Source organism: Megascapheus bottae, chromosome 25 (genome assembly GCF_031878675.1).
Source record: "Megascapheus bottae isolate mThoBot1 chromosome 25, mThoBot2.hap1, whole genome shotgun sequence".
Taxonomy (NCBI): Eukaryota; Metazoa; Chordata; class Mammalia; order Rodentia; family Geomyidae; genus Megascapheus; species Megascapheus bottae.
In genome coordinates, this window is record NC_143533.1 from 4,070,506 (window position 1) to 4,093,497 (window position 22,992).

At 52.6% G+C, this 22,992-nt stretch overlaps 2 protein-coding genes across 5 annotated transcripts; both read right to left on the reverse strand.

Moving 5' to 3' along the window:
• Positions 1-6,591: 6,591 nt before the first annotated feature.
• Positions 6,592-11,994, reverse strand: Lat (linker for activation of T cells). 4 transcript variants are annotated; one of them, XM_090357707.1, is made up of 10 exons: positions 11,635-11,994; positions 11,516-11,543; positions 11,391-11,425; positions 11,067-11,154; positions 10,912-10,976; positions 10,797-10,814; positions 10,649-10,712; positions 10,480-10,574; positions 7,277-7,339; positions 6,592-7,163 (listed from the first exon to the last, which is right to left on the reverse strand). In XM_090357707.1, exons 1-10 carry the CDS (start codon positions 11,735-11,737, stop codon positions 6,949-6,951), a joined length of 774 nt encoding a protein of 257 aa, XP_090213833.1. In that variant the 5' UTR covers positions 11,738-11,994; the 3' UTR covers positions 6,592-6,948. The 4 variants fall into 4 exon arrangements, with proteins under 4 accessions (XP_090213833.1, XP_090213834.1, XP_090213831.1 ...); XM_090357708.1 differs by having other exon boundaries at positions 6,592-7,006; positions 7,101-7,163; positions 10,649-10,814; XM_090357705.1 differs by having other exon boundaries at positions 10,649-10,814.
• Positions 11,995-12,451: 457 nt separating this feature from the next.
• On the reverse strand, positions 12,452-20,405 carry Spns1 (SPNS lysolipid transporter 1, lysophospholipid). Its single transcript, XM_090357886.1, has 12 exons — positions 19,838-20,405; positions 19,673-19,738; positions 17,392-17,528; positions 16,172-16,323; positions 16,007-16,073; positions 15,207-15,352; positions 14,838-14,993; positions 14,407-14,596; positions 13,720-13,785; positions 13,390-13,488; positions 12,998-13,169; positions 12,452-12,791 (listed from the first exon to the last, which is right to left on the reverse strand). The coding sequence occupies exons 1-12, from the start codon at positions 20,076-20,078 to the stop codon at positions 12,697-12,699; spliced, it is 1,587 nt and encodes a 528-aa protein (XP_090214012.1). The 5' UTR covers positions 20,079-20,405; the 3' UTR covers positions 12,452-12,696.
• Positions 20,406-22,992: the final 2,587 nt, after the last annotated feature.

Here is a 22,992-nt window from a genome sequence, read left to right on the forward strand (position 1 = left end):
CAGGACTGGCAAAAAAAAAAAAAAAAAGCCCTGAGTTCAGGCCCCAGGACTGGAGAAAAGAGAGAGAGGGTGGAAGGGAGGGAGGGTGAGAGAGAGACAGACAGACAGAAGGGGGGTGCAATGGGAGATTGGAGACATGGCTCAAATGGCAGCATGTCTGTAAAACAAGCACAAAGCCTGAATCCAAACCCTAATACAAAAACTTTTTTTAGAAAGCAAACACCCGAGCCAGTGTCATGGCTCACGCCTGTAATCCTAGCTATTCAGGAGGCTGAGGTCTGAGGATCACAGTTCAAAGCCATCCCAGGCACAAAAGTTTGTAAGGGTCTTATCTCCAATTAACCACCAGAAAACAGGAAGAGGCAGCTTAAAGTGGCAAAGGGCTAGCCTTGAGCTGAAGACCTTACATACAATGCCCAGGCCCAGAGTTCAAGCCCCACTTGACTGAGATACACACACACACACTCACACATACACACACAAAACAACAATGATAAAAACCATTGATCTGCCCTGACTCTTACATGACCTGGCAGTGGCTGGGTGTTCTGATGCTTTCCCCTGATCCCCACTACCCCTCCTCAGGACTCTGGCATCTAACATTTGTCATCAGTTGGTTTCTACAACTCCCACCTGGAGCTCTAGGGAGCAGGAGGGACTTCCAAACCCAGAGTCACCCCGCAGCCCCGTTAATGTCTAACCCCACCCTGGCTTGTTCCTGACTGGCCATGTGGCTTTGGGCAGGACATTGTGTGGCCTCTGCTGGGTGGTACTGAGTTGTAGCAGAGCCAGAAAAGGCCTCTGGGTTTCCTAAAACTCTGTCCTGAGTGGTAAAGTACTGCTTAGCATGGCTACATACCTATTTAGTCCCCAGCACTTAATTTACCCACCGCCCTTCTATCCATCTACTCACCCAACCAACCATCCATCCATCCATCCATCCATCCATCCATTGACCAATCCATCCACTCATCCACCAGTCCAACATCCACCCACCTTATGTATCCACCACACCGACTCACTCATTCATTCATCCATCTACCCATCCATCCATCCCTCATCCACCTATCCATCCATTCACTCATGCACCCACCCACTCATTCATCCATTAATCCATCCATCCACCTACACATCCATCCACAAACCACTCACCCATTCATCTGCCCATCCATCCACTCATCCACCCGACTCCCTCCCTCCATCCATCTACCCATCCTCCCATCCATCTTCCTCCCCATCCACCCACCCATCCACCCATATCCATTCTTGCATTCATCCAATCCTTCTGATTCCTCAGTAATGGTTATTCTTACTGTAACTGCCTGTACTGGAGTCTCTTAATTGTTTTTTTGAAAATGACTTCCTTTTTAAATTTAAACTCACTTAAAAGACAGCACCTGTCACACCCTTAGATGAAAAACCAATGTTACTTGCCCTAAATAAAAAAAGAAAACTCCATACAACAAAGCAAAATTACAGTAAATTCTTCAGTTGCTCAGAAAGAACAGATATACTTGTCCTCCTTTGCGTAGAAAGGAGATTAGTTAGTGGTGGGGCTGAGCGAGGAGAACATAAAGAACCTTACTCAGAGCTGGGAAGTAACTGTTTTTTCTCCTCCATATTTACACAGAATATTTAAAACAGACACACAGGGAGGCATTAGTGGTTCACATCAATAATCCAGCTATACATGAGGCTGAGATCTGAGGATAACAGGTCTTAGCCACCATGATAGAAAAGTCTGTGAGACACTTACCTCCAATTAGCCACCAAAAAGCTGCAAGTGGTGCTGTAGTTTAAGTAGTATAGCATCATCCTTGAGTGAAAAAACTAAGGGACAGCACCTTGGCCTTGAGTTGAAAGCCCCAGCAGAGGCATCAAAAATAGATTGACAGATAGCCTAGTGGTTGAGTGCCTGCCTAGCATGCACAAAGACCTGGGTTTGATTCCTCGGTACCACATACATAGAAAAAAGCCAGAAGTGGTGCTGAGGCTCAAGTGGTAGAGCTCTAGCCTTGAGAAAGCCCAAGGCCAGTACCCAGGCCCTGAGTTCAAGGCCCAGGACTGGCAAAAAAAAAATAGATTGATAGCTAGGTAGGTAGGTAGGTAGATAAATAGTTTGATAGACAGACAGACAGACAGACAGATGACAAAAAAATAAAATGGATATGCAAGCCCAGTGTGATGGTTCTCCCTTGTCCCAGCAGTCATGAGAGTAAAGCAAGAGGATCTCAAATTCAAGTCCAGCCATGGCTACATGCACATGGCTAAATAAAATATAAAATAATGAAATGAAATAGACATGATACAGCCAGTAATCATCAGACTCCTGTCAGGTCAAGTATTCCGGCTGTGTGACCTTGGGCAGGTCACTCGACCTCCCTGGGCCACCCCGGGGATTGAAGTGAACCCCAGGGTTGATGGTGTCAGAGCAAGTATGACTGAATGAATGTAGTTAGCTTGCCAGGGTAGGCATGGGCAGGGAGAGACTGGGAAGATGTGGAGGCCTGCACTTTTCCGACCCCAGGACTCAGGTCCCCCAGGGTCAGATACCTGTGGTGGTGTCCCTCCCTTACCTCCCCGCCCCCATCACACAGCAGAGAGGGTGGTGGGCTGGGAGGTGGCAGGTGGCAGGGCTGCCTTCTTGCAGTGGGGACGCCAGGCCCCGCCCCTCCCGCACCCCACCCCCAGCACATTATCTCTAGGCAGAGGCCCCAGCTGAGCCTCCCTGTATCTCTCTGATCCCCCAAATTTCCGGTTCCCCCAAGACAACTCAGGATGTGGGGAGGGAGGGGCAGGGAGAGGAGGAGGAGGAGAAGGAGGAGGAGGAGGAAGGAGAGCTGAGCAAGAGAAAGATTACAGAGACAGAGACAGGGACAGATGGGACAGACAGAGTGAGAAACAGAGACAGGGGGCAGACAAAGGAAGCCAGAGGAACACAGATAAGAAGCAAGGGACAGAGCCAGGAGATGAGGTGATGCCTAGATGGGCAGATACAAGGGGAAACTGAGGCAGAGGCTCCGAGACTGAGAATGAGGCAGAAAGAACAGCAAACAGTGGAAGGCCAAGGATTCTAGGGTGTGGGGTACAGCGCCAGGTTGGGGCACTGATGAGTTCTACCAGACCCCAACACAAGAAGCACACAGGAAAGCCTGCCGGCCCAGGAGGGCCCAGAGGTCCAGTGTCCCCTCATCCTAAGGCTCTCAGGGACCCAGCAAACCCCCACTGCATCCTCCACATTAGGTTCACATAAGCCTATGTCCCAATGAGAGGGTTCCAGGAGGGACACACTCAGAGCTCTCTCTGCTGCCCTCAGTCAGGGGCAGAGATGGAGAGAAAGACATGAAAGAACACGGTGGAGTAAAAGCTGGGCTAGTCCTGAACCCATCTAGAAGGGAGAACTGAGCCAAGCCCTGGCTAATGGCTCATGCCTGTAATTGTAGCTACTCAAGACGCTGAGATCTAAGGAGAGCGGGTCAAAGTCAGTCCAGGGAAGAAAGCCCAGGAGATTGGATCTCCAGTGAATTACAAAAAGGCAAAGGCTGAAAGTGGAGCTGGGGCTCAAGCTATAAAACACTAGCTTTGAGTGAAAAAAAAAAAAAAGTTAAAGAACAGTGATCTGAGTTAAAACCCTAATACAGGCACACACACCCAGAAGGAAGGAAGGAAGGAAGGAAGGAAGGAAGGAAGGAAGGAAGGAAGGAAGGAAGGAAAGAAGGTAGGTGACCTACCCTGGCCAGGTCCAGCCATCTATTCTGAGTTTCTCTTTGCAAAATGGTATCAACAAGAACCTACACAAGAATCCCAGTAGTGGCAGAATGTCATAAAGTGTATGGCCCTGTGCCTGGCATATGGTAGGTGCCTGGAGATGGGGGCCCTGGGTGATAAAGTTGATGCTCCCACAGCATCCTGTCTCTGAGTCAAGACTCTTTCATTTGCAAACGACAGAAACCCAGCTAAAGCTGAACTATGCCAAATAAGGGTGTTTACTAACCCCAGGATGGTTTCAGGAATGGGTGGATCCAGGACCTCTGTGCTCTCAGGAACTTGCCTCCTACCCCTCTCAACACTGTTCCGACCCTGTGACTTTATCTGGTGTCTACCCGCCTCACGGTCAATCCTACAGTGGCAGGTCTACATCTGCTCTATGAAGGGGCCCAGCAGAAAAAGATAAATCTCATTCCTGCAAGATTATAGGTATCTCCCCAGCCAACCTACACAACCGAATTTCTCAGGGCACCTCTCATCTAAAGCTGGAATAGAACCTATAACAGGGATGAATCTACCAGCTCAAGGCAGAGTTCTCCTGGCTGGTGATTTGCTCAGGGAAATCCCAGGCTCATCCAATCAGAGTCACATCATGGCTTTGGCTGGCGATGCTGGGACATTTTGTCTTACTTCTTCCATGAGAACCTAGCAAGATGTGAGGCCCAGAACTTCCAGAACCATCTCAAGGTGAGGCTATGTGAGATGGTGCTTCAGGAGGGATGGAGCCGGTGTGGTATTAAGTAAAGCATATGATGGAGAGAGAGGTGACTGCTGTAGATAGACCTGGGTTGAGCTGTGACATGGAAAGATGGAGGAAGGTGTTCGTCCAGAGATGCAGAGCAGTCTGGAACTTTTTCACATTGACCACCACAGACTCATCACCAATGACCTGTCTGATGGGGAGTTGGTGACAAGAACATTAGCTAGGCTACCGTTTAAGAATGTTTTTGCTGTAAGTTATAGAAAGTCTGGCTACCTTGTCTGGTTCATCAGTGTTGCTCAGGTCACTGGATCCGGGTTGTGTTTTCACTCGTCCACTGGCACATTAAACTGCCATGGAGCCTGTGTTGTCACTCAAGAAAGCAACCAGGCTTTGGTCCCATTTCCTCAGCAGACAAAGAGCATCTTTTCTCCCAAGTCTCAAGGAGGGATCTGATTGGTCCGACATGGGTCATGTGCTATTATGTCAACCAATCGCTTCATCCAGGCAATGGGATATGATAATTGGTCAGTCCTGAGTCTCATGTACATCTCAGAAATCAATACCACCAAAGCCACCTAACAGCACTGTTAGGTGGTGTGACTGCAACGAGAAGGAAATGTAGGAAGGCAAGAACAAAAGACATCCTCTTTAGATGTCCCAGGGTGGTCTAAGAAATAGCAATATGTTTGTAAAGGTTCTGGCATCTAATAAAACTGGGAAATAGAAAAGAGAGACAAAGATGTGATAGATGATGAGGTTTCTTGGAGCCATCACCTTATGAATATGAATTTTTGGTTTATGAATAGGTATTTTGCAGCTGCAAGGGGGTGTTAAAAAGGCTATATTGCTTGGCACCGGTGGCTCATACCTATGATCCTAGCTACTCAGGAGGCTGAGATCTGAGGATCACAGTTCGAAGCCAGCTCAGGCAGGAAAATTGTGACATTCCAAGAAACTATTCAGAAAAAGCTAAAAGTAGTGCTGTGGCTCAAGTGGTAGAGCACTAGCCTTGAGCAAAAGAAACTCAGGGACACAGGCCAGGTCCTGAGTTCAAGTCCTAAGACTGGCCAAAAAAAAAAAAGCCTGTATTGCACAATCATTTCTGACTGCTAAAAGATCTCTCTTTTCTTCGTTTTCTTCATTTTCATATGTGTGTGCGTGTGTGTCTGTGTGTCTGTGTGTGCTGGAGCTTTGAACTCTGGGCTTGAGTCCTGTCCTTTAGCTTTTTCATTCAAGGCTTGCAATCTACCACCTGAACCACAGCTCCACTTCCAGATTTTTGCTGGTTATTTGGAGATAAGACACTCACAAACGTTTTTTGATGTTCAGGCTAGCTTTGAACCACAACCTTCAGTTTTCAATCTTCTGAGAAGCTAGGATTACAGGTATGAATCACCTCAACCAGCTTCCAAACCCTTCTGAGTGTTGACAAGTGGAAAATTCTACATATGACCTCATCCAAATGCAGATGTTCTAAATATATTCCATTGAATTTCCTTCAGGCTATGCCTAAAGTCTCTATAAACAGAAGTGAATTTTATGTTTACATTATACACCAATATACCTCATATAGGCATGCAAATATGCAAAAATCCCAACAAGCTGGGCGTTGGTGGCTCACGCCTGTAATCCTAGCTACTCAGGAGGCTGAGATCTGAGGATCATGGTTCAAAGCCAGTCCAGGCAGGAAAGTCGTTGAGACTCTTATCTCCAACAAACCAGCAAAAAGCCAGAAGTGGAGCTGTGGCTCAAATGGTATAACACTGGCCTTGAGCAAAACAGCCAAGTGAGAGTATGAAGCCCTGAGTTCAAACTCCAGTATGAACACCAACAAAAGAAAAAGCCAGTGTCCCCGGGTTTCAGCCACCATCTGTACCAGACCAGTGCTATCAGGGACCCTGAGGAAGGATGCAGGCCACCCTCCCCCCCCCACTCAGACACACACATGTGCGTGCATGCGCACACACACACACACACAAATCATATGCATGTGTATTCACACTCACAGTATACACTTCCCCCACACTCATACACACTCACATGCACTCAGAGAGGCACAGGCCTTGGAGTTGAACTCCCCTCGCCCCCCTTCCGCTCCTGGGACATCACAGCCAAAGAACTCAGACCTCGGGATCCTTTATTCCATTCCATGACACAAAGTGGGGGCTGGGGTAGGGAATTTCCTTCTCAGGCAGTGTCAGAAGGTGTGGAGTATCAGGGTCACAGACGAGATCCCCGAAAAAGTGACAATAAGTTAGGGGTTCTCTGGTCACCTGCTCAACCCACCCAGAGCTACTTCCGGGATGTCTCAGCTGCAACCCACTGGTGGAATCCAGGAGGCCGGGGGAACAGAGGGCCCACCAGAACCAGGGGGCACAGGCGTAGGTATTGGGGTGATCAGGAAATAAGTCCTCAGGGAGGGCCAGGGCCGAAAGCCAGGCCACTCACCAGGTCCTGGGTTCAGTTTCTACACATTCTCATAATCGGGAGCCTCGCCTTCTTCCTCTTCCTCCACCTCCGGAGGGCTCAGGGCAGCTGTGAGGGGAACAGGGTAGGGCAGGTTGGTGTCCAGCCTGAAGGTCACCTGGCTGGGCAGCAGCGGCACCCCACTTCTGCCCCACATACATACCAGGCTCCGTCCTGGGCTCTGGCTGCAGATCCTCAGACACGTTCACGTACTCCCGGCTGCCATCTGTGGAGATGGCCACAACCCATGGGGCAAGCCACGTGGAGTGGGAGTGGGCAGGATTCCCGAGAACAAGGAAGGCGTGGGGGGTACCTAGGGGGCGGGCAGGGGTCACTCACCCAGGGATGCTTCGGCACTCTCCTCGCTCTCGGGGACATTCACATAGTCCTCACCAGACTCCACTGTATAAAAGGCATCAGAACACACCCCACTGTCACTCCAGACCCACGGCCACCATTCCCAGAGGCCCAAACACAGCCGTCCAGGGTCTAAGGGCGGACACCCTGAGACTCCATCACAAGCCTCTCTGGCTAATTTCACAGGGTGCAGAGAGAATGTTCTAGCAAGTCAGGACAGTGACCTGGACATGAGTGGATGGAGGAGAACCCCTGGGACTAGTACCATTAGAAGGAGCAGGACAAGCCAGGTGCCGGGGGTTCATGCCTACCATCCTGCTTGAGAGGCTGAGACCTGAGAATGGCAGTTCAAAACCAGCCCAGGCAGCAAAGTCTTTGAGACGCTTATCTCCAACTAGCTATCCGAAAACTGGAAGTGGCACTGCGGCTCAAAGTGGTGGAGAGCTAACCTTGGAAAAGTTCAAGGACAGCACCCAGGCCCTGAGTTCAAGTCCCATGACAATCAAAAACAAAATAAAAAATAAAGAAGGAACAGGACAGCCATAGCACAGGAGGGCCCCAGCGACCGGAGCAGCTCACAGTGGGGGGACTTTAGCAGCACGTATGGCCCCACTGACTCCCCATCTTCCTCAGGCCTGGCTCCCCAATACTGCCTGTGCCACTGCTTCTCAGGTTCTGCTTGGCCTCAGGAGTTCTGGCTCTTCATCGAGGAGTTATGTAGACAAGGTAGTCTTGGGAACCAGAGAGCCCAGCTCAAATCCACTTCCAGGAATTATGCAACCTCAAGCAAGTTACCTAGTATCTCAGTGCCTCAGTTTCCCCATCCGTAAATTGGTAAGAGAAGCCATCTCACAGGAATTTTGCCAGCTACAGTGAATGGTTAAATAGGGCCTGCAATACAGTCAAGGCCACCAAATGTCTATTATATAAGTCAATCCTGAGTCAGCACAGTGGTGCGTGCGTGTAGTCCCAGCCACTCAGGGGGGTGAAGTAGGATCACTTAGCCCAGAAGTTCAAAGCCAGGCTGGGTAACACATCAAAAATGTCTCCAACTGAGGAGGCAGAAATCTGAGGATCGTGATTCAAAACCAGCCCAGGTAGAAAAGTCCCCATGAGACTCTTATCTCCAGTAAATTAGTCAAAAAAAAAATCAGAAGTGGTGCTGTGGCTCACATGGTAGAACACTAGCTTTGAGCACAAAGATGCTCAGACCCTGAGTTCAAGCCCCAGGACTGGCAAGGAAAAAAAAAGTCTCCAAATAAATACATTAATTAAAATAAATAACTTCACTATAGTGGAGACTAGAATACTGGGAACTTTGAGCTTTATTGAACCTCATACATACCATCTAACAGGCCCACAACTAAGAGTAGCTCATTTTACAAACCCATTCTGCTGTAGGGACTAATTAAGCCCCAACAGCAGCCAAGCAGACACACTAGTAAACAATGAGTGAATGAATGAATGCGTAGATGAAAAGAGCCACCTGGATAGACAGTCTGGCACTCGGTTGAGAGGTGATAAATTGGAAATCTGTATGACAAATGGAGCCAGAGGGAGGAAGGCATAAAACCCAGATATATTACAGGCTGACCATCCTTAATCCAAACATCCAAAATCTGAACCATTTCCAAAATCCAAAAGCTGAATGTCTAATGAGATGCCACAAGTAATCTAGCCTGAAAGCTAATTTCATGCACAGAATTATTTAAAACATTGCAGATTATCCAGCCTCAAGGTATGTGTATCAGATGTACATAGAACATATGTGAATTTTATGTTGAGATCCAGGTCTTTTCCCCCAAGGTACCCCATTATGCATATGCAAATATTCCCAAATCCCAAATCCTCTTGGTGCTTGGCTCAGGAAAGAGATGCCCAAGCTATAAGATAAGGAGCGAACAGGAAATGGAGGCTCACAGCGGTTCACGCCTATAATCCTAGCTACTCAGGAGGCTGAGATCTAAGGATCATGGTCTGAATCCAGCGTGGACAGAAAAATCTGTGAGACTCTCATCTCTAATTAAACTCCAAAAATTAGCCAGAAGTGGAGCTGTGGTTCAAGTCAGGGACAGCGCCCAGGGCACTAAATTCAAGCCCCAGGATTGAAAAAGAAGCCGGGGCATAGTGGCTCATGTCTGTAATCCTAGCTACTCAGGAGGCTGAGGTCTGAAGATCAAGGTTCAAATCCAGCCTGGGCACAAAAGGACCTGAGACTCATATCTACAATTAACCTCTAGAAAATGAGAAGTGGAGCTTGGCTCCAGGAGTAGGGCAGTAGCCTTGAGCTGAAGAGCTCAGAGACAGTGCCTGGGCCGAGTTCAAGCCCTATGACCCACAAAGAAAGAGAGAGAACGAGAGAGAGAGAGAGAGAGAGAGAGAGAGTGAGAGAGAGAGAGAGAGAGAGAGAAAGAAAGAGAAACAGACACTATACAATAAGGACATTCCAAGACCAAAAAAGAATTTTTTTTTGCCAGTCCCAGAGATTGAACTCAGGGCCTGAGCACTGTCCTTGGACCTGCTCAAGGCTAGAGCTCTACCACTTGAAACCACAGTACCATGTCCAGCTTTTTTATATGAGTGTAGTCCCAAGGAGTTGAACCTGGGTCTTCGTGCATGCTAGGCAAGCAATCTACCACTAGGCTAAACTCCTGCCCACCCCCCAAAAAGAACTTTTGGATAGGAGACATAAAATCTTCAGCCAGGTGGGGGTGCAGTGGCTCACGCCTGTAATCCTAGCTACTCAGGAGGCTGAGATCTGAAGATCAAGGTTCAAACCCAGCCAGGCACAAAAGGACAGGAAACTTATCTCCAATTAACCTCTAGAAAATGGGAAGTGGGTAGGGCTGTAGCCTTGAGCTGAAGAGCTCAGGGACAGTGCCCAGGCCCAGGGGTAGGGCGGTAGCTTTGAGCTGAAGATCTCAAGGACAATGCCCAGGACGAGTTCAAGCCCCATGACCCACACACACAAAAAATCTCTGTCAGAAAGTTCATGAAATCTCCCAGACAATAGACAAAAAGAATGAATGATGTAGGAAAGAGGAGAGAAAAACATAAGACCAGAGCAGGAAGTTGGACAGCTGAAGGGGACATGGAAGGAGAGCAATCATTAAATGAAAGGGAAGAAAGGCAGGGCTGCTGGCACGTGGGAGAGGGGAATGGACAGAAAGCCCAACCCAACTCACTAGAGAAGGCGCTGTCTCTTAGGCCAGGATTGCTGGGCACAGGAGCCGAGGGGATGGCAGGGCTGGTAGCTGGGGGGCTGTCTGGTAGGACTTCCCTAGGAAGAACAACAGAGAGGTTGAGCGCGGGTTCTCGGCCTGAGTCTTGGCCCCGCGGACACGGGTCACTCACAGGTAACCCTCATTGGGGTAATCCTCCTCCTCTTCATCTTCCTCCTCATCCTCGCACACTGGCTCTGGGGTAACGACACAGGAGTGAGCATAGCCCAGGACAGGCTTCAGCTTCCTACCCAGCTGACTCCCGGGAATCCTGGACGTACCCTGGTTCTCATAGCTGCCTTCGGAGACAGAACAAGGGGGACACTGTGTCAGCTCAGGCTGGACCTCTCTTCTGTCCAGCCTCTGCCTCCTCAAGCCCTGAGCCTCCCTTCTTACCAGCATCCGAGTCCTGTTGGGAAGATGGCAGCCGATGGGAACCCCCGAGGGGCTGTGGGGATCTCCTGGGAATCAAAGGTCAGGTATCAGATGGGGAGGAGGGTGTTGAAGGGTTCCCACAGCGAAAGAGAACCTGGAGGAATGGGGGTACTCACGGGATAGGGAGCAGGTCTGGTCGGGTTAAGGGCGGGTAGGAGGTCACAGGTGGGTAGGAGGTCATGGGCGGCCGGTGGGCAGGCACGTCTGAGGACAGAGCCAAGCTTGAGTGGAAGACTCCAGGCAGCATGGCAGCTACTCTCATCAAGGCTTCTAATGACAGCATTTGTCCCCAGAAACCTAGGCCCTGGATAGGCCTGAGGGCTCCCCCCTGCCCCAGACCCCAGCCATGTGGCTGTCCTGCAGGGAAGGAGGTCTGGACGCTGTCATACGCCAGAACCCCCTCCCCCATGTGAGACAGGCAGATGACCGTCAGTACTTACGAGGTGGTTTGATCAGGATGCTCTGGGGGTACAAGCTGGCAGGAGAGAGACAGGTCAAGCCCAGGTTGAGCGAGATCCAGGCCCAACCCCAGCCCAGATCAGCACAGCGGGCCCGGCAGACTCACCTGTCTACAGAATCCATGTCGTTGGAAACTGTGGGAAAAGAGGGCCGGTGACCCCGGGATGGAGACTTCAGGAGGGACCCACCCCCATGGAACCCTGTGTATGACAGCTCCCCACTCACCGGGCAGCTCTCGGCAGCGAGCACACAGTGCAGCCAGCAGCGTGGTCAGGACGGGCAGCAGCAGCAGGCCCAGCGCAAAGGGAGTCAGGCTGCTGGTCTCCATCTGCGGGAGACCCTACGCCAGGCCCAGCTGCACGGAGGCCTGGGGGCCCAGTGGCCCAGCCTGGGGCCTGGTGGAGGCAGGGGCGTCTTCAAAGCTGGTTCCCTAGCTGGGCCGAGCAGGGTCAGCAGTGGTTTAGGATGAGCCCGGTCCCAGGGTGATCAGGCCAGGGCTGGAGCTGGCTCTCGAGCACTACCCACCCCTGCAAGTCCCATCCCTGTCTCTCACTGGAGCCCTCTCCTCCGCGCAGCCCGCCCGCCCATCTGTGGCAGGAAGCTGTGGCGAGGCAGGGTGAGGGCAGGAAATCATCGCTCCTCAGCTGGCTGCGCCGCCCCTGCCCACCCCCCACCCCAGCTATAGGAAAGGGGGTGGCGGGGAGGCAGCTCTCAGGAAGGGTCCACAGCTGCAGAAATGGAGGCCTGCTGGGATGAGGGGGAGTGCCCAGCCAGGGACTGGGGGATCCTGAGATGGGCAGTGCCCACGCCACCTTGCCAGGCCTATCTGCAGGGAGGGGCAGGCTCCTGAGGTGCACGGGTGAGTCAGGGTCACAATGATCCAGCTCACTCGGAGAGCCGTCCTTCCTCCGTTCAGCTGGCCCAGCGGACAGGACATTGCTCACAGGGGCAACCCTGAGACGGGAGACGGGGTGTCCCCTTCCACCCACTCACAGGTCGGAAGCCACAGGCATGTGGAGACAGAGAAGCAAGCACTGTGTGACTGGCTACAAATTTTATTCCATTACAAATAGCACCGAGCCCGTGGGGCTGTACCGGTGAGAAGAGGATCCCCTCCTGGCCCCTCAGTCCTCCCTAGGCTGTCCGTGTAGTGTCTGGGAGCTAGACAGGAGGGCAGGGCCAGGCTTCCTCTTGAAGCTGGGCAGGCCGAGAGTTTCAGCCAGACAGAGTGGGCTGGTGGCCCAGGGCCAGCGGCAGCACAAGTGCAGGCAGGTGAGCGGTGGCATCTCAGACGAGCACACTGGACACAGGGACCCGGGTGGAGCGGCCTCGCTGGGGCACCACAATGCGGTCATCCGTGGACCCCGCCTCACGTAACACACCTGTGGAGAAGGGTCAAAACTGAGGACTGAGGGGGCAGGGTGAGCAGCTACAGAAGACAGATGGGTACTGGGACATGGGTGACACCAGAGCTGTGGACATGCTAGACAGACAGCCCCAAAGCTGAGTGAGGGGAAGCCAGACACAGGTCTGGACAGGACAGATGGACAGACAGGCAGGCAGGGCTGGGACAGGGGCCCTGACTGACCCTGCACATGAAGTTGGGCCCGCCGGCGGTCACCCTCGATGAAGATGGCCGTGCCCAGGAAGGCTGCGCCACCCAGAGCCCCAACGAAGGCGCAGAGCATGAGTGAGAACTGCAGGGCCCGGAACTCAGACAGAAAAGACGGGGGCCAGCTCCGGCGTAGGCAGTCAGAGATCTGTAGGGGACAACAAACGACAGCCAGGAGAGTCAGAGACACAGGCAGGGGCCAAGAATGGGGAGGCCTGATGCCAGAAGGGAAAGGGGTGACAGGTGATGACCAGAGAACATTCATCCATCAGCGCAGTACTTGGCTGAAGAGCACCAGGTACAGAGAGTGAGGACAGCCAGCGGGGGGGCCAGCCCCCAGCCCCAGCCCCGCCCAGTGCAGGGCTCACCAGGCCAATGAGGTAGGGGCTCCCAGCATCACCCAGTAGGTGGGACAGCACGATCTGGAAGGCCTCGGCGGTGGAGCGACGAGTAGGGATCACCACATACTGGAGAAATAGGGGTTCAGTGAGAATCCAAAGGGGCAGGGGGCAGGGGGCAGGAACTGGGCCAAGGCTGGCTTACACCCGGAGAGGCAAATGAGATCAAGCTCTTGAGGTCCATCAAGACCACAGGATCCCCTGGGCCTGAACTCCTAACCTTGCAAATAACGCCTCCTGCTGCCCAGCCTCTGCTCCCAGCAGCCTCTAGGCTAAGCCTGGATCTGCCCCACCACTCACCAGGAGAATGTCGGCCACGACAGCCCAGTTCATAGACAGCAGAGTCTCTCCAATGAAGATGAAAATCTGGAAAGCGGGAGGGGGGAAGGTTCAAGAATGCAGATGTGTGAGGCTCACCCACAACTTCCGAACCAGCCATGCAGAGGCACAGGCGGCTTCTGTCTGTAATCCTGGCTACTGGGGAGACTGAGATCTGAGGATCACAGTTCAAAGCCAGCCCAGGCAGGAAAAGTCCATGAGACTCTCATCTCCAACTAGCAAGTAAAAAGCAAAAATGGAGCTATTGTTCAAGTGGTAGAGTACTAGCACTGAGCATAAAAATCTAGGGGAAGAAAATCCAAGGACAGTGCTCAGGCCCTGAGCTCAAGCCCAGGACTGACAAAAAAAAAAAAAAAAAAATCTAGGGGAGAAGGGCCAGGAGTTTGGCTTAATGGTAGAGTGCTTGCCGTTAAAATAATAATAATAATAATAAAATAAAAAAAGCTAAGGGAGAGTGCACAGGCCCCAAGTTCAGTGCTGGCACGTGCGCATGCGTGCACGCGCACACACGCGCGCACACCCAGAGCCCATTCAGAACCAGCATTCAACCTCGAGAGGACTGAACCACTCAGCCCACTGACATCAGTCCTGCCCTCTACATGGTTCCCCCTGGCCTCAGAGCAGCCTCAGTCCCTGCTGGCTACTCACATAGGTGGCCACGATGCTTCCACGGGCACAGGCAAGGGACAGGAAGAGGAAGGGCGCAGAGCCCAGCAGGCCGGCGGCACAGACCAGCGGGTCAGCCCGGGGGTTGGAGTGACGGAGGCGGCGGCTGATTTCCACACCCAGGCCCACACCCAGGACCCCGGTCAGGCAGGTGATGAGCCCAAAGATGAGACTAGAGGAATGGGGGGACACAGGAGCAAGGCCCTGTGCTCAGGAGGCCCCAGCATGGACCCCCTGGCCAGGAGCACAGGATGCCTGCATTTACCCACAACAGCAGCCATGGCTGAGCTGCCCCTTCGAGGACTTCTGAGATCTGGAAACGGAAGGCTCCGAGCACAAGCAGCAGGTGCTCAAGTCTCACTCAGACCCCACCCTGCCACCTGCAAGCCCCCAGCCCAGCCCCACTTGGGTACCTGTCAGAGGAAGAGCAGGAATCTCCGGGCAGGCAGGGTGGGGTCTCCCCCAGGACCACCCGGGCACGCAGCAGGAATGCAGGGGCCCACAGCGCCAGGGAGCCCGTGACAAAGGCCACGGCAGTGAAGCCCAGGGATGACAGGATGAAACTCGAACTGTGAACAGTTGGAAGGGAGTCAGACCCCACAGAGACACCTGTCTTTTCCCTCAACCTAGCAGTGGGTATAAAGGCTTGGGCAGACCCCAAGATCTGGGCTTGTAATTCAAGCAGCAGCCACAAGGGGGCAGCACTGTGCAATTTCCTAGACTATCAGACCAGGCCTCCCACAGGGCAGCAGGGCCAGGGATTAGGAAAGAATTCAACTCACTTTTTTGCTAAAGCCCTCAGATCTGCCCACCATGAGGTGGGACTCAGGGGCGGTGAATCTGAGTGGCGTTCCACAGCTCCCCGGGGTGGTTCCCGTACTACCAGGAACAGCAGCAGAACGGCCACGATTCCCAGACCTGGTGTCACCTAGGGGAAGAAGGTGTTTGGGCATGAGAGGGGACACACAGCCTCTGGGGGCTGGAGAAGGACCTCAGGCTCCAGGACTTCAAACACCTCTTTATACCTGCTCAAACAAGCTGAACCTGTGACTCGAAAGTGGAAGTTGCCACCCGATTTTTGCAAGCCTGACTTGACTCTTTGGTAAAAGAACACCTGATTTTTCTTTCAGGAAACCACTCCCCGACATTTCACTCAACCCGCTGTCCAAATGGGATCCCAGGTTTGGTGACTGAGCTCATGAGAAGCATGTGACCTTTCCTAATCAGACAGTACCCTATGACCACTGCCCAAAGAGGCCAAGTTTCTTAATCGAAAGTCTATCACTTGGGGCTTTCATGTACTTGAGAATGGAGCCAACAGAGGAGTAAAGCTGAGAATGGCTGAGGTCTGCTGACAGTGTGGGAGCCAGCCCTGGAGCCAGTGTTCCCTGAAGCTCACCCTGGGGCCTTCCACTGGGAAAGCTCACACTGTCCCCTTTGGGGCTTACAGTTTTACAATGGGCTCTGGGCACCTGTGAGCAGGCGCCGTGTCTGATCAGCACTGCCACACAAAGGGGGCCATGAAGGTCAGAAAGGGGGACAGGTAAGGAACTGGCCTTCACCACACCGCAACCAGACTCACCCTCAGAGCCCAGTGCCAGTCCCCAGCCACATCCTTCACTTTGGAGCCTGCTATGTAACCTAGACCACTGCATGGAGGCAGAGGAGAAAGAGAGGGGACTTCAGGTCAGTCGAGTGCTCTGCCCAGGCCCTCTGCCCCCCAACCTGGCCCCGTGGGGCTGCTCACCTGCCCACTGGGATGGCAAAGTAGAAGACGCTGAGCATTCGGCTCCTTTGGTCTGCCACGAAGAGGTCGGCGATCAGGGTGGGCGCAATGGTGGAGTAACTGGCCTCCCCGACCCCCACCAGGCCCCGGGTCAGGAGAAGCAGCCAGAAATGCTGGGGAAGGAGACACGGGGGGAGGTGGCACCCCACCCTGGAGCCAGCCTCCAGCCAGCCTCACCAGCTGGTGCCAGACAGGCAGCAGGGACAGCAGGAGAGACCTCTGGGTTTGGAATCAAAACAGACCTGGCTGGAATCTTGGCTCCACTACTTACTAGCTGTGAAATTGAGAAAGTAACTTAACCTCTCTGAGCCTCAGTTTCCTCATCTGAAAAAAGGGGAATAACAACAAACTTGTTCACAAAGCTATCAGGAGGCTTATATAGTAAACTGTCTGTTCGTTACCCTGCACTCAACCTTCATTTTTACCTTTCCCTCTCCACCCAAGACAGCCTAATGGTGAATAATGATTGGGAGGGGGGGCGTTATGTGTCTATCAAAGTCACCTGCAACTATGGTTTGGGTTAGCTTACCCAGGGGGTCTACATAGGACCTGAGTGGAGGACAGAGCTAAGGGCACAATGAAAGCAAATGGAGATTTCAAAGGAGCGAAGGAGCAGCCAGGAGGGGAAGCAGCGGTGGTGGCCTTGCTGAGTTAGAAGAGCATTTTGAGGAGAAACAAGCAGTGGGCCAGAGGGTCCCGGGTCATGCACCAAGGGCAGGCCGAGAAGCACTAAAGCAGGAGTTGCCTTGGGCAATCAGGACGGCACTGTTGACTTTGGCAAGAGCAGGTCAGACAGAACGGCGAGGGCAGAAGTCAAGACCGCACTTAGTGGTAGGTATTGCTGAGGAAGTGCAGGCCAAGTGGGGGCTGGGCCCGTGCCAGCGCTGGGTTCCAGGGACCACTCAGGAAGCCTGAGCAGGAATCGGGAGCAATCCAGGTGGGGTTTTACATGGGTGAGAAACGTGGGTATTGAGGAATGAAGTGGAAGGAGCTGGGGAGAGGAGAAGCTGGACAGAAGGAGGTTCTGGAAGAGGATTCATGGGTATTTTAACTCAAGCAAAAAGACAGGAAAAAGTAGCATGGACCAAGGGAACTGCAAGAAATTCCCCAGGTGCAGTCAGAAAGGACCCCAAGGAAAAGCAACAGAGACCGAGGGGGGAGGGGGTGGGGAGCGGCCTCACCTCTCTGGGGATGAAGGATGACCCCAGTGTCACCAAGGACCAGAAGGCAATGCCCCCGCACATGAGATACTTCCGATTGTACCTGTCACCCAGGTAGCCGAACACAGGTGCCAAGACCATGTAACTGGAGATGAACACTGAGGGGAAGCAGAGAATCACAGCCAGCCCAGGACCCCTGGCCCCTAGCCCACCCCAGCTGTGGGGGTCAGAGCACAGAGATTCTAATAGTTCTCAGTGTCTCCTTACCACCCCTCAGCCCCCCCTTCAATCCCCCTCTACACACACACAGCTTCCAGGGGGGAAAGCCCAGCCCCATCACCAGCAGCTTCGCAAACTTCCCTTTGTAGCAGACATGTAGCTGCTTCCAACCCACCCAGAACAAAATGTACACCATGGGCCATGATGCCACATCTGGTCGAGCCCCAAGATAGGGTTAAACCCTACCCTTGAGCCAAGCCCCACTTCCCGTTTTCTAGAAGTTAATTGGAGACAAGAGTCTCAGGTCCTTTTGTGCCTGGGCTGGCTTTGAACCTTGATCCTCAGATCTCAGCCTCCTGAGTAGCTAGGATTACAGACGTGAGCCACCGCGCCCAGATTACTCTGTTTTCTTTTATATAACATCCCTACAGAAAGTCAAGTCAAGGCTGGCACCAGTGACTCACACCTGTCATCCTAGTGACTCAGAATGCTGAGATCTGAGAATCGTGGTTCAAAGCTAGCCTGGACACAAAAGGACCTGAGACTCTCCAATAAATTACTCAGTTAAAGGCAGAAGTGGTGCTGTGGCTCAAGTGGTAGAATGTTGGCCTTCAGGGACAGAGGCTCAGGGACAGAGTCCAGGCCCTGAGTTCAAGCCCAGGACAAGGAAGGAAAGAGAGAAAGAGAAAAAGAGAGAATGGAAGGAAGGAACGAACGAACAAACGAAGGAAGGAAATCTGGGGAGTCTTATCTCCATTCAACTACCAAAAAGTTGGAAGTGGATATGTGGCTCAAGTGGTAGAGTATCAGCCTTGAATAAAAAAAGCCAAGCGAGAGTATAAGGGCTCTGAGTTCAAGCCCCAGTACTGCCACAGATGCACACACAGCCACTTCATTTTGACTGATAGGTTTACTGACCCCTCCTGCTCAGGAGAATGTTAGTGCCCACAAAGCCCGTATTGGTCATAACCTCAATATCCCAACTCGGTCTAGTTCAAAATAGGGGCTCCATTAACATGCTTGAATGAAGAGAAAATAAATGGGATATGGAGAAAGGGCTGCTGCTTCTGTAACCCAACAACTCTTTAGAGCTTTGCAATCTTGACCTATGCTCCCATTTTCCTTTCTTCAGAATTAAAAGCCTCCAGTTCCTCACTGGCCTGAAGTACACAACAGGTATTGCAAGACTTGACTTCAAATTCCTCTTCTCCTTCTGACTGGGTGTGTGGCCCTGGACAAACCAATTCTCTGAGCCTCGAGTTCTTTAGAAAACCTAAGTATTGTAACATCTGTTCCTCAGTGGAAAGACCAAGACAACGATGTCATAACCAGGAAGATACTGGCTCAGACCAGTAACTCTAGCTACTCAAAAGGCTGAGATCACCCCACGAGACTCTCCTCTCCGATTAACTACCAAAAAGCCAGAAAAGCTCAGAAATGGAGTTGTGGCTCAAATGGTAGCCTGAGCTGAAAAGCTAAGAGACATTGCCTAGGCCTTGAGTTCAAGTTCTAATAAACACTCACAAAAAGATAATCATGTCTTACTCAAGTTCTATAGTTATCAACACTTCCTCCAGAGCCTGGCACATCGTAGGTGCTAAGAAACATTTGAGAAATGAAGGAGAAAAGGAAAGAAAAGGGAGATGTGGCTCTGGCTTTGTGTCCTCCACAACCCCCAAATTCTGAACTAGGGCATCTGAACTATCCTTCAGATATCCTCTCTTGCTATCATTTACTGAGTACCCTACCATGTGCCAAATATTCTATGACATACTTCATAGGCATGCTTTCATTTGGTCCTCACACCAGCCTGAAGATGTGTTACTAGCTCCATCTTACAAACTAAGAAAAGGAGGCTTGGGGTGGGGGGTAGGTAGGGGGTGGAAGAGCTGAGATTTAAACCAAAGCTTGTGCTAACCACTTTCTCTAAACTGAACTCATCTTTACATTTGGACCTGGACAGCACCAGAGCAGAGTCAGTACCCGCCCTGCCTTCTGGGCACCAGACCCTCATTCAATGAGGCCCCAGGCAGGCCTCACACGTAGACCAGAGCTGCTGTGTGACAGGGGGCCTCCCTCTCACCAGTCTGGATGAGGCCCGAGCTGCTGTCTCCAATGCTGAAGAAGTGTTCGATGTCTGGAAGGACGCCTACGGGGAGAGCACTCAAGATGAGTCTGGCGATCCTGGCCCCCCGGAGCCCCGCTCTCCCCCTCCCTGCCGTCTCCCATCCCCATCCTTCGCGCCTACCTGCCACGGTGAAGCGGTCCATGTAGTTCAGGAGGTTGATGTAACACAGCACCGCCACTATGAGTGCGGAACGGCCGGGAGACAAGCCCGTGATGCGCTGCAGCTTCTCCCGATCCAGGACCTGGGGCTCCCCGGGCTCCGGGATGCCCGCGGATCCCGGCAATCCTGAGGCGCCGGACCCCGGCCCGTCGTCCGGATCGTCTGCCTGGCTGAGGAACGGCGCCGTGTCGGAGCCGGCCATGGCCTCGGGCGGGAGGGGGAGGCGCACCCTGCCGCGCTCCGGGCCCACCGACGATCCCACCTGCGAGAAAGGAGGGTGAGGCTGCAGGGATGGCAGGCGAGGCCAGTGCGCCCGGAGCGGGTTAGGCGCTGGCACGGCTGGGGCGGGCCCTGCGCCCCGTCATTCCCGCCCGTTCCACCGCGCCGAGGGGACGTGCGGGCTGCCGGGGATGCCGGGGACGGGAGCTGCTCCAGGGGAGTCGTGGGTCCGCTCCACGGAAGGCGCGCGCGGCACTGGCTGTCACTCAACCCCGGCGGCCGCCATGGTACCCGCGAGCGGGTCATGTGATACCGGAGTCGTCCGGCGTCGGGAAGCCCTCGTCACGTGACCTGCGCGGCGCTACGGAAGCCCAAAGGCGCCCGCGCGACGGGGCCGAGGGGAGAGAGAGAGAGCGCGCACGCGCGCAACCTCGGCGTCACGTGACCGACGGCTGGTCGCCGTGGCAACCCCGCAGCGCCAGCGAGGGCCCGGGGCCCCGCGGCTTCTCCCGCAGCCGGCGTGGTGACGAGTCGCGGGGACCAGACGAGATCGTGGGATCCGCAGAGATCTGGTGGTTGGGTTGGGTTTTGTTAAGTGTGTCTCTAGCACGGCCGGCGCCCGGCTCGCTCCCCCGCTCCGCGCCCGGGATCCGCTTCCACCCCGGACCCCACCCCCGGCTACTCCAAGGCTTCCGATCCGCCTCAGAGTCCAGATTCAAAGTCCGTGGGACTCTTCCCTCCAGCCGCCCACCCCAAAGGCCGGAAACGGAGCTGTGGCCCGAGTGGTGGAGCACAGAAAGCTTGAGGGGGGGCGCTCGGGCCCTGACTTCACCCCCCCCAAAATCTCGGAGGTTTTCCCCCATAGCAGCGTAAGCATCAGTAACAGCTAAAATCACACGTCCAATGGCCCTCCCTGGAGAAAGGTTCCCCACTGCTGAAGGGTTTTCTTTGGGGGCTGCGGGGATAAAAACCCTGTTCGCGCTACAGGAGGAAACCCCGGAAGAGGCGGCACCAGGGGTGCCTCGAGGGGTTGGAGGCTCTGTTGGACGCACAGCCTGGAGTAGGAAGGGATGAGAGGGGTCAGAGATGGGAAGTTTCAAAGGTAGAAAGGCTTTCTACTCCAATTGCAGTGGGCACGGTGGCTTGTTAGAAAGGGGGCATCACCCCTGCCCCATCCATGAGTTTGAGAGGCCCGGTGCCTGTTTTTATGTATGTGTGCTTGAACTGGGGCTTGAACTTGTGCCTCACACCTTTTTTTTTTTTTGCCAGTCCTGGGGCTTGAACTCAGGGCCTGAGCGCTGTCCTTGGGCTTTCTCAAGGCTAGAGCTCTTCCGCTTGAGCCACAGTACCATTTCAAGCTTTTTCTATGTATGTGGTACCAAGGAAGCAAATCCCAGTTTCCATGCATGCTAGGCAAGCACTCTTACCACTGGGCCAAACTCCTTTTCTTTTTTTCTTGTCTGTCATACAGCTTGAACTCTGGGCCAAGCATTGGACTGCTCTAGTGTAGTGCTTCACCACTTTGAGCCACAGCTCCACTTCCATTTTTCTGGTACTTGGAGATGAGATTCACACTTTGCTGTTCCAACTGGCTTCCAACTGCCATCTTCAGAACTCAGCCTTCTAAGTAGCTAGGATTACAGATGTGAGCCATAGTGTCCAGCAAGTGCCTGCATTTTAACAGAACCCTGGATGACTCTGCATCCTGAAGGGTGAGAATCTTTTGTTTCAAAAGTTGAGTCCTGCATCAGGCCCCCTCGTGTTTATCTCTGGCTCTGCAACTGGCAGCTGGGTGGGGAGAGATTAATCTGGGAAAAAACACTTAAGAGTTGCTGAGGGGGGCCGGGAGTTTGGCCTAGTGGTTAAAGTGCTTGCCTAGCATGCATGAAGACCCAGGTTCAATTCCTCGGTACCACATACATAGAAAAAAAGCCAGAAGTGGTGCTGAGCTCAAGTGGTAGAGCTCTAGCCTTGAGAAAATCCAAGGACAGTGCTCAGGCCCTGAGCTCAAGCCCAGGACTGGCAAAAAAAAAAAAAAAAAAAAAAAAAAAAAAAGAGTTGCTGAGGATGAAGGTATGATTAAAAATTTTTAAAAGCCAAGTTGGGTATGCGGCACCGAGTAAATATTCATTGAAGTATTTTTGTTTTGTTTTGTTCTGTGCTAGAACTGGAGCCTGGACTTGGTTCTAGGTACTCTCCATCTTAGCCTTTGGCTCAAAGCTGATGTTCTACCACTTGAGCCATGTCTAGCTTTTTTCACTTCTGAATTTCTGCTGGTTAATGGGGAGTTTAGTCTCACAACTTTCATGTTCAGGTTCGCTTCAAACCATGACCCTGAGATCTGTCTCCTAATTAACTAGGATTACAGGTATGAGCCACCTGTGCCCAGCTCATCAAAGCTTTGAAGGGCTTTCATCAAGAGAGCTTTACAAAGTCGATGTCTCAAAAGCATTAAGACATGGAGATGGAGAATAATCTCTTTTGTCATAGAAGAAACAAAGTCTTTTACAATGAGCCACTCCCATTCCCTCTGCAGATTGCTAGGGAAGACAGATGGAACCTGGAACATTCTAGCATTTGCTAGAAGAGTAATGGTGTTTTGAAGAAGTGTAGCCAAATGGTGAAGCTGGATAGATGCATATTTTATTACTAGTGGGAGGATTCCATTCCTATATATAAACCCCTGAGGAAACTGACAGGTACACATCATGAGTCTTGGCAATACAGAGCCCACAATGGCCATATGCCGCGGTCTGAACTGAGTTTGATTAAAGTGACAAAAATCCTAAAAAGTAATAGTGAACAAAGCAAAGTTCCTCTTTGTACCCCAAGATGGGGTACAATGCTCTGTGGAGGCTGACACCGGGGCTGTCCTTCCATTAGTAGGATGACTCCAC